The following is a 12,359-nucleotide window of genomic DNA, read 5'->3' as shown; positions in this document are numbered from 1 at the left end:
GGTGATGCAGCCGAGTGACTCCCAGTGTGCACACCAGGCGGGTAGATGCTGCCCACCCACAGCCATTCCCGTGCCCACCACTTGCGCCCCCCCACCCACCTTGCTGTGGCAGGCGCTGAAGACCGGGCTCTTGATGATGCTGCACTGCTTCTCGGCCCAGGAGCGGCGGTGTGGCTTCAGGGTGCACGGCTCGGGGGTGGCGCTCACGTCCGGGCAGGTGTGGGCCTCCTTCCAGCTGTTCCCGAAAGTCCAGCTCGCTCTCCACCACCATGTGGTCCCGTGTGGTGAAGTCATTGTTGGAGCGCTGGTCGAAGTTCCCACATAGGCCGCACACCGTGCCCTGCGGAGACCAGCGAGCCAGGGGCTTCGTGAGGGGGCTCGAGGGAGGGAGGGGTACGGCCCCGCTGTGCCTGGGAGGCCCGGTGTGCGTGCAGGACCAGCCCTGGAGAGGCCTCGTGGGCAGGGGAGGCTGCGTACCTTGTAGGAGGGGGCCAGCTTGATGAAGATGGTGGTCCTTTTGTCCCAGATGACGATGATGCCGATGCTGGCCTCCACCACCAGGTACTGGCCCACCTCCCGCGTGGTGTAGGCCACATGGTGGCCCACGTCTCGCTGGATCACCACGCGGTGTTTGTCCTCCAGCTTCAGCTCTGTCCTCTGTGCCCAGGGGAGAGGCCCAGTCACTGGCCAGGTCCAAGGGTCCCCAAGGACCCTCACATCCCTGGGGATGGGCAGCACTCACCCCGATGAAGATCTTGATGGCCTTGGAGCAGGTGACGCCCGTGGTGCCACACGGGACATTTTCGGTGATGATGCTGAAGGAGCCCAGCGAGGAGTTCTGGCCGCAGTAGTCCTGGGGACCCACGGCAGAGTGTGAGCCAGGCCAGCCAGGCCACAGGTGCCCCACTGGGAGCCCCACCCCAGCTGAGCCTCAGCCCCTCCTCTGTCGAGAGGGGATAACCATGCCACATGAGGGACCTAACCCACCTCTAACACCCACACCCCCCATGCACTCAAGAGAGGGTCACAGGATGGGAGGGTGGAGAAAGGGCTGGCCCTTCACACCCACAGGAGCCTCCACTGAGAGCAGCTCAGGGCCGGCAGAGCGTGGACACGGGCGGGTGCAGGCCTTGGCGGTGCCCTTGCCTCACCTGAACGGCCACGTAGGAGCAGTGTCCATCGAAGTTGTAGTACTTCCCATCAAAGGTGATGTAGTGGCCGCTCCCGTGGATGACACAGGTGCCGTGGCACACAGACTGGGTGCACGCCCAGCGTCCTCTCTGGCAGGTACTGAGGAGAGTAGGAGAGGGGCCTGGAGGTGATACAGGGTCTGGGGCCTCCCACGCCTGCTCAGAGGGCAGCCTGGCCGAGGCCCAGGTGCGGTGCAGACACCTCCACAGGCAGCTCACACACAATGCCTGCAAAGCAGCACCAGCCCAGCAAGTGCCACCCCAGCGCCCCCTCCGATCCTGGCCAGGGTCTTGCCAACCTGGTGGAGGGCCATGTAGCCCTGCTGGCCCCGGCCAGCCCCGGAAGAACAGCCCCAATGGTCTGCCTGGCCTCCAGGACACGCTCCAACTGGAGGGCAGCCAGGCCAGGCCACTCACCAGGTGTTGCAGTCCACCTTGATCTTGTCCCCGCGGGAGAAGAAGCCCTTGTTGTACACACAGGGGCAGTCCTCCTCCACAACGCAGCCACCTCGGCCGTCGTCGATCAGCCCCTCGGGGCACACGCAGCCGCTCACACACTCTGTCTGGTACTGTGGGGTGGCCGCGGAGCGGGGTTCAGGCATTAGATGCCAGGCCCGGGATCTTGGCTGCCCTTGGCTGGCCCCTCCTCTGACACTGCAGACTCCTCTTGTGTCCCCCACCCCCACCCCCGCCTGCACCCCTTGACCCCTGATCCCTCTGTCTGGCCCACCCCTGGAGCCCCTCCTCCTTGGACACCTCCACCGCTGGGCAGGGAGACACGCGAGTGCTGCCTGCCGGGGGCCCCTGGTCTGGCCCCTGTGACCCCGGCAGGCTGAGCGGGGCCTGCAGGCCGCCACCAGGCCCCAGGGACAGGAGGGCTCAATGAGCCTCATGAGTCCTCAGGACCTGGCACAGCAGCCCCAGGGTCAGGGTGGGAGCCAAGGCTGCCCCGGCTACACCCTCCCCTCCACCACCAGCCCGGCTGCCCCCTCACCTCCACGGCCACCCCAACTGACCCCACCCCTCCCCAGTTGCCCCAGCTGCACCCTCCCCTCCACGGTGGTCCCAGCACGCACATGTCCTGCAGCCAGCGTCTGGCAGCTGAGGGGACGGGGGTTCCGGATGGTCAGCGCGGTCTGGTTGTTGCAGTCAATGTGGATCTTTGGGGCTTTGCAGGCTACAGACAGAGGAGCCACCCCAGCTCAGCTGAAGTTGATGGCTGGCGGGCTCAGGCAGGATGGAGAGGGGGTAGGGCGAGCAGGCCAAGGGGCAGGGGGCAGGGGGCAGGGGGCAGGGGGCCGGGGGCAGGGGGCCAGGCTCAGGGCCATGTTCACTTACTCTCGCCAATCAGCTTGACTGGATTGCAGTGCAGCCTCCCGTTGCGGCACACGCTGCAGGGAGAGTGGGAAGGTGAACGGGGCCCTTTGAGGACAGCCCCAGAGACTCTGTGGGAAGGGGTGGGGAGGGGGCTTCCCCAGGTAGAGCTGGCCCTGCCCACCCCCATGCCCTCCCTCCCTCCAGGCCCCAGGCCACTCACCACCGCTCCTCCTGCCTCAGGACCACCTCTCCCGCATCCAGGTAGAGCCCTCGGTGGTAGCAGGAGCACTTAGCCAGGGGCACACAGCGGCCCTTCTCGTCCAGGAAGGTGCGGTCGGGGCAGCCGCAGCCGTCCACGGGCGCGAAGCCCTGGAGGCAGTGGGCGTCGGCCTCGGACAGCGAGCGGCAGGTCTGCTGGCAGGTGGTCAGGTTGTACAGGAAGATCTGCGAGTTGGGGCAGGAGCCCACGTCCTTGTCTGCAGAGGGGCAGGGCCAGCGTGAGGGACAAGGGACGGCCCCAGCCACGTCCCCGCAGGCGGCCAGCGGAGCTGTCATCCTGGGGTCGCCCTGGCTGCACAGGTGCCCCACCACACATGCCTCCCTGTCTGCGCAAAGGGGCAGCGGCCACAGTTCGGACCCCTCCCCACAAGTGGGGAGCAGCCGAGCACCGGTTTCCCGCCTTCCTGGGCAGAGGAAGCTGGAAGACGCATCACCCGCTGGTGGTGGACCGATCCCTCTCCCTGGACTCAGGGTGAGCTGACACTGGGGACAGGGGCTGAATCGAAGGCCGAGCCCCAGCCCCCCGCCCCATGGAGAAGCCAGGACCCCGAGCCCAGGACGCCAGCAGGGGACGGCACTCACTGCAGACGTTCTCCCGCCAGCCCCGCAGCGTGACGCCCTTGGCGGCACAGGCACGGGCGTAGGAGGACAGGGCGGCGCACAGACACTCCTCGTTGTTCTGGCAGTTGCACGTGTCGTACTTGCACCTCTGGGGGTAAACCGAGGCAGGGCAGTGAGGGAGGGAGCTGGGCTTGGGAACTCACACACGTGTGCAAGCACTCCTGGACACGCACTAGTATACATGCACCCACACATATACAAACGTGAGCACGCTTAAACTCCCACTTCCACACGTACAAACGCATACACATACACACACTCACACATGCTCACACACACATGTGCACAAAATTTACACGTGTACAGAGACACATACGTGTATGCACACTCACACACATGCTTACACGCACACACACTCAGCAGCCACTAGCGGGAACCTCACAGGCAGCCAGTCAGGCTCAGCCAGGCGCACTGGGCACACCTTCCTGTCACGGAGCAGGGGTTGGGGAGGGCAGGTGCGGGTCCCACCCACCTTGTAGTACTCAGCCGGGTCCACAACCGAGTGACACCTGCCGAAGGGGGACTCCGTCTTCCTCAGCAGGGAGCACCAATGCTCGGCATAGTTGGCTGCAGAGGCCGGTCAGAACCTCAGGGGTGGCCCCTCCAGCAAGTGCCCCGAGTCTGGCTGCTTGGTGGCCCAGGCTGGAGCAGACACTGTCCCCACTGTGGACTGAGCCGGTCCCCCTCCAGGCCAACTCAGCGCAGGACAGTGCCTCTTACGAGACAGGGGCACCGACCACCCACCCTCTCGGCCTCCCAGGACGAGCTAGGCAGCACAGCGGGTGGGAGGGTATCCTGTCATGGCACCAGGCCAGTCGCTGGAGGAGGGCCACCACCCAGCCATTGGCAGGTCCAGTACCTCTGCCAGGTCACTTGGTGGCCTGCCATCATGGGCCACCATAAACCAGACATGTGGCAGAAAGCAGCAGGCGGGCCCCGAACGGGGCAGGCCATCTCACCTCCACCCACCCCCACGTCCCACCGGGAACCCCATCTGCCTCACCGCTCTCGATGTTGAGGGAGCAGGGGTCGTCCAGCCAGTCCAGCTTGTCGGGGCAGCTCGACTGGACCTTCCAGGTGTTGGCGAAGCTCGCCCCCGTGGCCTCCACCAGCCCACCAGCCGTCTGGAAGTCATCGCCCTCCAGGCCATTGAAGTTCCCACAGAGGCCTGAGGGGCCGAGGGACCAGGTTGGGAAGGGCCTGGCAGGGTAGGCCCCACGTGGGACTCTGTCGCGGGAGCAGGTGGGGCCACTCACCCTGCACGCGGCCCTGGGCGGCCTGGTCCAGCGTCAGGAAGAGCTGCATGACCGGCACCAGCTGGACCTGCATCCTGAGGCCGAAGGCAGTGTTCACGATGAGGTGATGCGAGGACGGTTGGAAGATGGAGAAGCTCGCTGCCAGGTGGAGAGGGGAGGGCGGTGAGGGGCTGCTCGGCAGGCCCACCTTCAGCAAGCGGGTCTGGTGCTGCAGGGGGACCGTCCCCCTCCCTATCTGGGCCCCGGCCCATCACTCACCCGTCACGTGGGGCAATTTCACCTGCAGCTCGTTCAGGAGCACAGTGCCATCCGACTTGAAGACCACCACCTGAGGGAAAGGCCAAGGGACGGTGGGGCTGAGGGCCATGGAGCCCCCGGGGGTGCCGGCAGGGCAGGGGCGGGGTACCCACGTTCTGCTTCTTGTCGGCCAGCAGCACCACCGTCTTCAGGCAGGTCTGCTTGTCCGTGGAGCCGCAGACGGCCAGCTCGCCCAGGAGGGCGTAGGAGTCATTGTGGTCGCTCTGCGGGGAGGGCGGGGGTGCTGAGCAAGGCTGGGGTGGGGGGAACCAGCTCCCCACCCACGCCCACCTGCCTGCCGTGCCCACCTACCTTGGTCAGCACGTAGTAGCAGTCCCCGTGGAAGGTGTACCTCTTCCCGTCAAAGGTGGTGATGTGGGAGCCGCCCTCCAGCGCACAGGACCCGGGGCACGGCCGGTCTTTGCACACCCAGCGGCCGGCATTGCACACGCTGCAGGCAGTGGGGCCCAGGGTCAGGCCCAGCTGCTTCCCCTAGGCTGCCGGGTCTCCAGCCCAGATCCCCAGGACCCTCCACAATCTGGACCCCAGCCCCGGCCCCCGGGACCCACCACTGCTCGCAGTCCTTGGTGATCTTCTGGCCGGGCGCGTACTTCTGTCCCTGCAGCTTGCAGTGGCACTGGCTCACGGGGATGCAGCCGCCGCCCGCAATGTCATCGTACACGGTGCCTGGGACAGCGCCAGGCGGGGCGTTACACTCGCTGGCCTCGGAAAGTGCCAGATTCCCCACAAAGGGGCTGCCATTGCCAAAGCCACAGCCGTGGGACAGCCTCCGGAAGATGCCGGAATCCCCGAGGGGGGGCTGCCAGCCAGGCCTCCCTCCCACAAGCACCTCTGGTCCTTTGGGTGACACCATGGTCCCCACACAGTGTCTGGTCAGGGCCGTGCCACGGGGGCCTGAGAGTCAGGCCCCTTCCCGGGGTCCTTCAGGCTCCATGGGCCGGACAGGAGGAGGTCTGTCAAGGGGTGACAACCAGGAAGGTTCCTTTCCCCCAGACTCCTGGAAGCCGCCATCGTGTGTGAATGAGGTGGGAACTTCAGCATTTGTGCCCTTTCTCCCTGTTCCTCGTCCTTCAATTTCAGTGGGGTCACCGTTCCTCGCTTCCTGTGCCATTGCTGCCCCCACCACCCGGCACCACCATCCCAGCATGGCTGTCCCCCCGGTGCAGCCAAAAACCCAAGGCCACTGGTCCCAGGGCCCTCAGGCAAGGGTGGGCTGTATCAGGGCACCACCCCTCCTGCCCCCGCATGCCTGTGGGTGCCCCAGTGCACACCTTCAGGGCAGAAACAGCCATCCATGCGGTGCTCCTCACACAGGCTGCTGACCTCCAGGTGTGAGCAGGTGTCCATGCAGGGCGAGCCGCTCTCCAGGTAAACCATGTTCCCGGGGCAGCTCTTGGCTAGAAGGGCAAAGGACGGTCCCTGAGACGTGAGGCACTTACACCAAGGGTGGAGGGCAGCTGGTGGGGGAGGGGAGAGGCTGGACCTGCCCGTGGGGTGCACCCAGAGGGCTCTAGACTCCCACCCAGGCGGTTTCTCCCACCCACCCCAAAGCCAAGGCCGCCTCAAGGGTGGGTAGAGACGTGGCTCCTGATCCAGGGCACCAGGCTGCCCTGCCCTGGGCCGGCAAGGCTTCAGCGCTCCCTGTGCATTGGTGGATCGTCCCCCATGTGCCCCTGGGTCCCCGCCCTCCCAATTCATGCGCGTGGCGCTTACGACAGAGAGTGCCAGTCCTCCAGTTCCCGGGGCGCCCGCCGGCGTGCGAGCACTGGCGGGAGAACTCAGCCAGGGTGCTGCAGACGCAGGAAACGCCCGAGGGGCACTGGCAACGGTCCTGCACACAGGCCCGTACGTACGGCTCCAGCGGCACCAGGCCCAGGCAGTCCTTGAAGGCCGCGGCTGTCAGCAGCTTCTCGCACTCGGCGCGCTGGTGGGCAGACACGGGTGGTAGGCGGGGGCTGCTCACGCCCTCCTCCCTTCCACACCACGGGGGGCCCCCAGCAGAGACCAGCGGGCACAGGGCCCTCTAGGGAATGGGGTGGGCACTGCTCCCATAGGGTCCCCCCCCGGGGAATGGCTCCTCCCCTGGGCAGGGGTCTCTGGCCAGCCACTCACGTGCTCAGAGCAGGACTCAGGGGTCTGCCCCTCCTCGGGGTCATCGCACACCACCTCGGGCTTGTTGATCTTCTGCATGTTCCCGAACTGGACAGCACTGAAGAGCATGCCTGTGGGGGGCACAGCCGGTCAGCGAGGGGCACCCGGGAGTCTGCACACACCCGCCCCCTAGGCCCCCGAGGAGGCCCTCACCATCAGACAGGAACTCGGAGTAGCTCTGCAGGCCGTTGTAGTCCCCACAGAGCCCGCACGTGTGGTTCTGGAATTTACTGTCCAGCTCCAGCTGCCAGGGGAAGTGAGAGCAGGTGAGCGGCCATGGCCAGGCAGCACCCGCAACTTGTTTGAATGGGTGTAGCAGGAGGGCTGTGGGCAGCCAGGGGGTGTCCTGGCATCACTGAGGACCAGGAGGGGATTGGGAGATGGGGAGGACTGGCCCACCACCCGAAGCCGCGAGGGTGCCCTGCTGGGTGGGCTGGGTGGTCCCGCCTCTGCCGCCAGCCTTCTCCACCAGCGGACAGGCTGCTCCACACTCCCAGCCCACCCTGGACACCCCTCTTGGTGAGGATGGGACCACTGGCAATCCTCTGCTCCCCTGGAGTCCCAGAGCTCTGATGGAGTCCCCTCGGCCCCCAGGGCCCTGTGGCGCTGGGGCGGCACCCACCATGAGCGAGTCCTCCCGGTCCCACATGAGGGTGAGGCCGGCACGGGAGTAGACCTTGGTGTAGGCGTCGTTCCTCTCGATGAGCAGCCCAGGGCTGTAGTGCGGGGTGCTGACCCTGGGGGGGCAACAGGGTCACGAGCCAGCCCACAGAGCCGCCCAGCCAGGGCCAGGGGTCCCGCTACACAGAGGTGACTGAGGCTGTGCATCGTGTGGGCTGGGATGGCCTGGCCTCAGCCTCTCAGCCAGCCCTGCCAGGCCAGCTCCTGCCCTGTGGCCACAAAAGGCCTTGTCTGCCCTCTCAGGGGACTTGAGCAGTGGCCAGAGTTCCTCTCCACCTGGGCTGGCCGGGCTTCTTCAGGGGGAGCCACACCCTGCCTGCCCTTCCCCATCTCTGCACCCCTCCTCTGGGTCTGTCCTGGGCAGGAGCCCCATGAGCCCTGAGAATGGAGAGGGGCTTCCCCATCCACCGCCCAGGGTGGGCCCTGGCTCTGTGCTCACCCCAAACTCTGCCTCCGTGGGCCCTGTCCCCACCCCCACCCTGAGACTGGGGCTGGCTGCCAGGGCTGCAGCCTCTAGGGGAAACAAGATCCCCTGGCACAGGGAGAAGGTGGACCCCGCAGGTGGGGAGCCGCCAGGCAGGAATGCACTTAGGCTCCATTGTTCCGGACACAATGGGGGACAAAGGCTGGGGCAGGGGGCTGGGGGCTCCCACAGGCCCCACCCTGCATGGCCTCTGTATATCTAGCCTGGGACAGCAGGGTCCAAGGCCTCCTCCCCAGAGGCTGCCAGGCCACCCCCACCAGGACGGCCACCTGTCCCCCATGCATGCCCAGAGCCTGGTGGGCTCCGAGCCACAGGGCTGCGAGACTCGCAGGAGAAATAAAGTCCCCTCCCTGGTCCTTCACCCATGGGGCTCATCAGTGTTTGCTGAATGAATCAATGACCTGAACTCAAACCCCAGTGCTCTCCTTAGCCTTGTGCTGGGGTAGAGAGGGGCTTGTGGGGGCTGGCCAGGCTCCTGCTTGCCCACAGAAGCCATGGGGCCCCCTTTCTAGGATGTTGGGGGGACGCCGCCCGACCACACTCACATGGCCCCGTTCAGCACAGCCAGCTTGGGAGTGAGGTAAACCGTGTCGTCCTTGACGGTCAGCAGGATGTACTCGACCTGGGGGCGGCCACCCTTGCGGCCCGGGCCCCGCTTCAGGTGCACAGCAAACTCCTTGTAGGTGTCACGGCAGTCCGAGGCGAAGTTGTAGTCGCAGAGGCCGGGAAAGCGGAAGACGTCGCCATCGAAGGTCTTGTAGTGGAAGTCGCCCCAGGTGCTGCAGACGTTGTGGCCATGGTTGTGCGTTCTGCCCTCTGGGGAGCAGGGGGACGGAGTGTGAGCCCCCCAGGCCGCCCTCAGGCTCGTCCCCAGGCCCCAGCCCGGCCACCGCCCTCAGGACCCTCCAGAGGCAGCTGAAGCGGCTCAGGTGGTCCTGCAGGAGGGGCCTCTGCCAACTGTCGTCGCCGTGCCCAGGGGTCTCAACCCCCTGAAAGGATGTCTCCCGTTTTGCGCCCTTGCACCCCAGCCTGGTGAGGCAAACGGCCATTGGCCCGGCAGGCAGTGGGGGCAGGGGTCTCTCGGGCCCCCTGAGTGCCCTGTCCACCTGGCCCAGTGCCTCCCAACCCCTGGTCACTGTCACATTCCATCCACTCGATGCCACACCCAGCCGCCCCTCATCCAGCAGAAGGACAGTGCTGGACCCCTCCAAGAGTCCCCACCTCATGTCTGGCCAAACATGCCCAGGGAACCCCCAGTGGCTTTCTCACACAGCCCTGTGGGATGGAGATGTCCCCATCCTACATTCTCAGTCTTCTCTGGCTGAAGCCACCCCTCCAGCAGTCGGCCCAACGCCCTGATCTGCAGAAGGGGTCATCTTGGCCTTGCCTTCCCAGGCTCCCTGGGACCTGCCTCCCCAACACCCATGGACAACGGCCCAATCCAGGTGTTTCCACCTGGTATCGCCCCTCAGAAATACTCCATCCTGGGGCTCGCCTTCAAAGGGATGAAGGGAGCCCAAGACCACCCGATTCCCTCTGTCCCTCCTTCCCTCCCTTCTTTCATTCCCTCCCTCACTCCCTCCCTCTTTCCTTCCTTCTCTCCTTCCCTCCCTCCCTCCTCCCTTCGCTCCTTCCTTCCCTCCCTCCTTCCTTCCCTCCACCCAAAGTCAGCAGGGGTGGGGGCTGCAGGAAGCTGGACCCAGCCTGTCTACCCCAGAAGATGCCAGGCTGCCCCAAATGCTGGCAGAAGAGGATCGCCTCCTCCTCCCAGGTATGACCGTCTGCGCTGGGCTGCCCCGGATGTCCTGTACCCTCAGGTCGTGCTGCCCATAGCGCTGCCCGCTGCCCCTCACCTTTCCGCAGCTCCTCGCCCCTGGCCAAGGTCAGGGCCAGGCAGAGGGCCACTAGGCGGGCTAGTGGCAGCCCCATGGTGGCTCAGAGGCTGGTGTGGGAGAGCAACAGCGGACAGGTGTCCAGGCCTTATATGCCCCGCAGGGCCATCAGAAGGCAAGAGGGCAGGGGAAGGGCGAGGGGTGGGTGGGGCCTTAGCCAGATTATAGAGAAATCAGCTCTGGGGGCCTCCCCTGGGCCGCGAGGAAATATTGACTCAGGTTAGCTGAGGTTTATCTTTTTATTGCTCCCTAGGTAAAGGTGACCCTCCTCAGGATGCGGAAAACCCAATTACCCCAATTCCGACACACGCCCAAGGGAACTTGAACTTCGGAACTTCGTCCCTCCCCGCTACAAGCGGGTCCAGGCCCTCGGGCGGGAGATCCTGCCAGGAGCCTGTCCTGCAGGCTGCTCTTCCCCATGGCCCCCAGCACACCAGGTCCAGTGCCCCACAGAGCTCGGGCAGCGCCAGGGGCTCAGCCTGGTTGGGAGATCACCTGGGCCCCAGCCTCCCCAACCAGGGGTCCTGCCCTCCCTGCACCCAGCCCCCCAAGGCAGGGAGGGTGTGGGCTCCTGTAGAGTCCTGGGGGCCACCCCGTCTCCCCATGGGCTCTGCTCCAGGACAATCTCAGCTGGCAGCTTATTGAGCTCCATCAGGGGCCCCCGGCTCCAGCCCACCCTCTAATCCCCTCCTTTCCCCAAGCTGAGCCAGTCCCTGGATTACCTGTAATCAGAACTTGGGGAACCCAGCCAGGGGACGCTTTATGGAATCGGTCCTCTGGGCCACAGGGCAACTGGCTCAAGGCCACAAGTGGCCATCCCGTGGGGAACGGGGCCTGGGTTCCGGACACAGCTACGGGCAGGCACAGGCCTCAGGGCTGCTGCTGGTAGGGAGGCGGCCCGACCCCGAGCACAGGCCCGCCCACCCCCAGCCTCCCCAGGATGTGTAGGGAGAGCGGAGTGCTGGCCACAGGGGGCTGGAGGGCAGGGACAGCCTGCCTGGGCTCCCCGGGGCCACACCTCTCACGGTGGGAGGGTCCTGTCCCAAAGAGAGGAGCTGTGGCCTCTGATGAATCTCAGACCCTCGAGCTGAGCCCAAAATCTGTCTGGAAATGCCCTGAGGAATCATGGTGTGGCATTTGAACTTGTACCTGCCCCAACATTGGAAGCCACTAGCCATGGCGCCCTCGCTACCACCCTAGAGCGTGACCAGCCTAGGAGTGCATAGGCAGGCCCCACCAGGCACCGGGTGGGTAAACTGAGGTCAGGGGCCCTCCCCTCCCTACACTTTCTTCCTCCAGAAAACAGACACGCATCCTGAATTTGGCTTCTGATATTGGCCAGTGAGAGAGTGGACAGCAAGCTCAGATGGTGGGGGAAGCCTCGAATTCCAATCCAGTGGTCCCCAAGTTGCAGGGGCAGGGGTGAGTAGGAAGGGATTCATCTCCACAGTTATTGAGACCTTGGACAATGGGGATGCCCAGGGGATGGGGGGCATGGGATGCAGAAGCAGCGACCAGAAGTAAGTGTGAGCTGGGATCTGAGCCCTGGCCTGGCACCTCCCGGGCCTTCCCTGAGCGCTGTGCCTGAGCCTCTGCTGACAGGCCTTCCATGCCACAGTGACAGCGCCCAGGGCCAAGAGGACTCTCACGCCGCCTGACAGTTCCAAGCAGTTCCCAGCAGGGCAAGGACATCTTGGGGGAAGTCCCCCAGGGTCTGAGAGGATGACCAGGACCGAGGGCCCTGATCCCATCGCTCCCAGGATGAACCCCTCGTCCTGTGCTGCTGTGCCACCAGCCCCAGGCCAGGGACCGTCCTTCCTCCAGGGACCCAGGGACCTGGGCACATGAGGGATGCCAAGCATGTGGCCCAAGCCAGGAGGAGCAAGGATTAGGAAACCAAAGCCAAAAGGCCAGCAGGCCCTTACACCACTTCGCCGTGGGGCCTCCACAGGCTGGCACTGAGCCCTGGGGAAACTCAGGAAAGGGCCCCGTCCAGGGCACCAAGGGGCAGAGATTTTCCATGCCAGGCTCTCTCTGACCTGGGGGGATCAGAGGAATCTGGGCACCCAGGACGCTCAGCACAGCCTCTCCAACCCTGGGTCCGAGAGGTGGGGGTCTTCTGTGGGATTGAGAAGATGGAGTCCTCCCTGGGATGGGAAGGTGCAATCTC

The 12,359-nt window shown here is 65.4% G+C and overlaps 1 protein-coding gene across 1 annotated transcript in view; it reads right to left on the bottom strand.

Moving 5' to 3' along the window:
• LOC103545000 (mucin-2-like) overlaps window positions 1-10,284 on the bottom strand; it is a 29,281-nt gene extending 18,997 nt beyond the window's left edge. The window contains 24 exon segments of the mRNA XM_070564655.1: window positions 100-246; window positions 248-340; window positions 478-657; window positions 743-853; window positions 1,152-1,290; window positions 1,608-1,759; window positions 2,267-2,367; window positions 2,529-2,581; window positions 2,728-2,983; window positions 3,369-3,495; window positions 3,880-3,974; window positions 4,411-4,575; window positions 4,664-4,801; window positions 4,922-4,991; window positions 5,074-5,184; window positions 5,273-5,411; window positions 5,530-5,647; window positions 6,253-6,378; window positions 6,695-6,905; window positions 7,094-7,203; window positions 7,286-7,376; window positions 7,755-7,869; window positions 8,843-9,113; window positions 10,151-10,284. Coding sequence (XP_070420756.1) covers window positions 100-246; window positions 248-340; window positions 478-657; window positions 743-853; window positions 1,152-1,290; window positions 1,608-1,759; window positions 2,267-2,367; window positions 2,529-2,581; window positions 2,728-2,983; window positions 3,369-3,495; window positions 3,880-3,974; window positions 4,411-4,575; window positions 4,664-4,801; window positions 4,922-4,991; window positions 5,074-5,184; window positions 5,273-5,411; window positions 5,530-5,647; window positions 6,253-6,378; window positions 6,695-6,905; window positions 7,094-7,203; window positions 7,286-7,376; window positions 7,755-7,869; window positions 8,843-9,113; window positions 10,151-10,226 — 3,195 coding nt within the window. The 5' untranslated portion in view covers window positions 10,227-10,284.
• Window positions 10,285-12,359: the final 2,075 nt, after the last annotated feature.

This window comes from Equus przewalskii, chromosome 11, assembly GCF_037783145.1.
Source record: "Equus przewalskii isolate Varuska chromosome 11, EquPr2, whole genome shotgun sequence".
Classification (NCBI taxonomy): Eukaryota; Metazoa; Chordata; class Mammalia; order Perissodactyla; family Equidae; genus Equus; species Equus przewalskii.
This window is presented reverse-complemented; position numbering and strand designations above follow the sequence as displayed.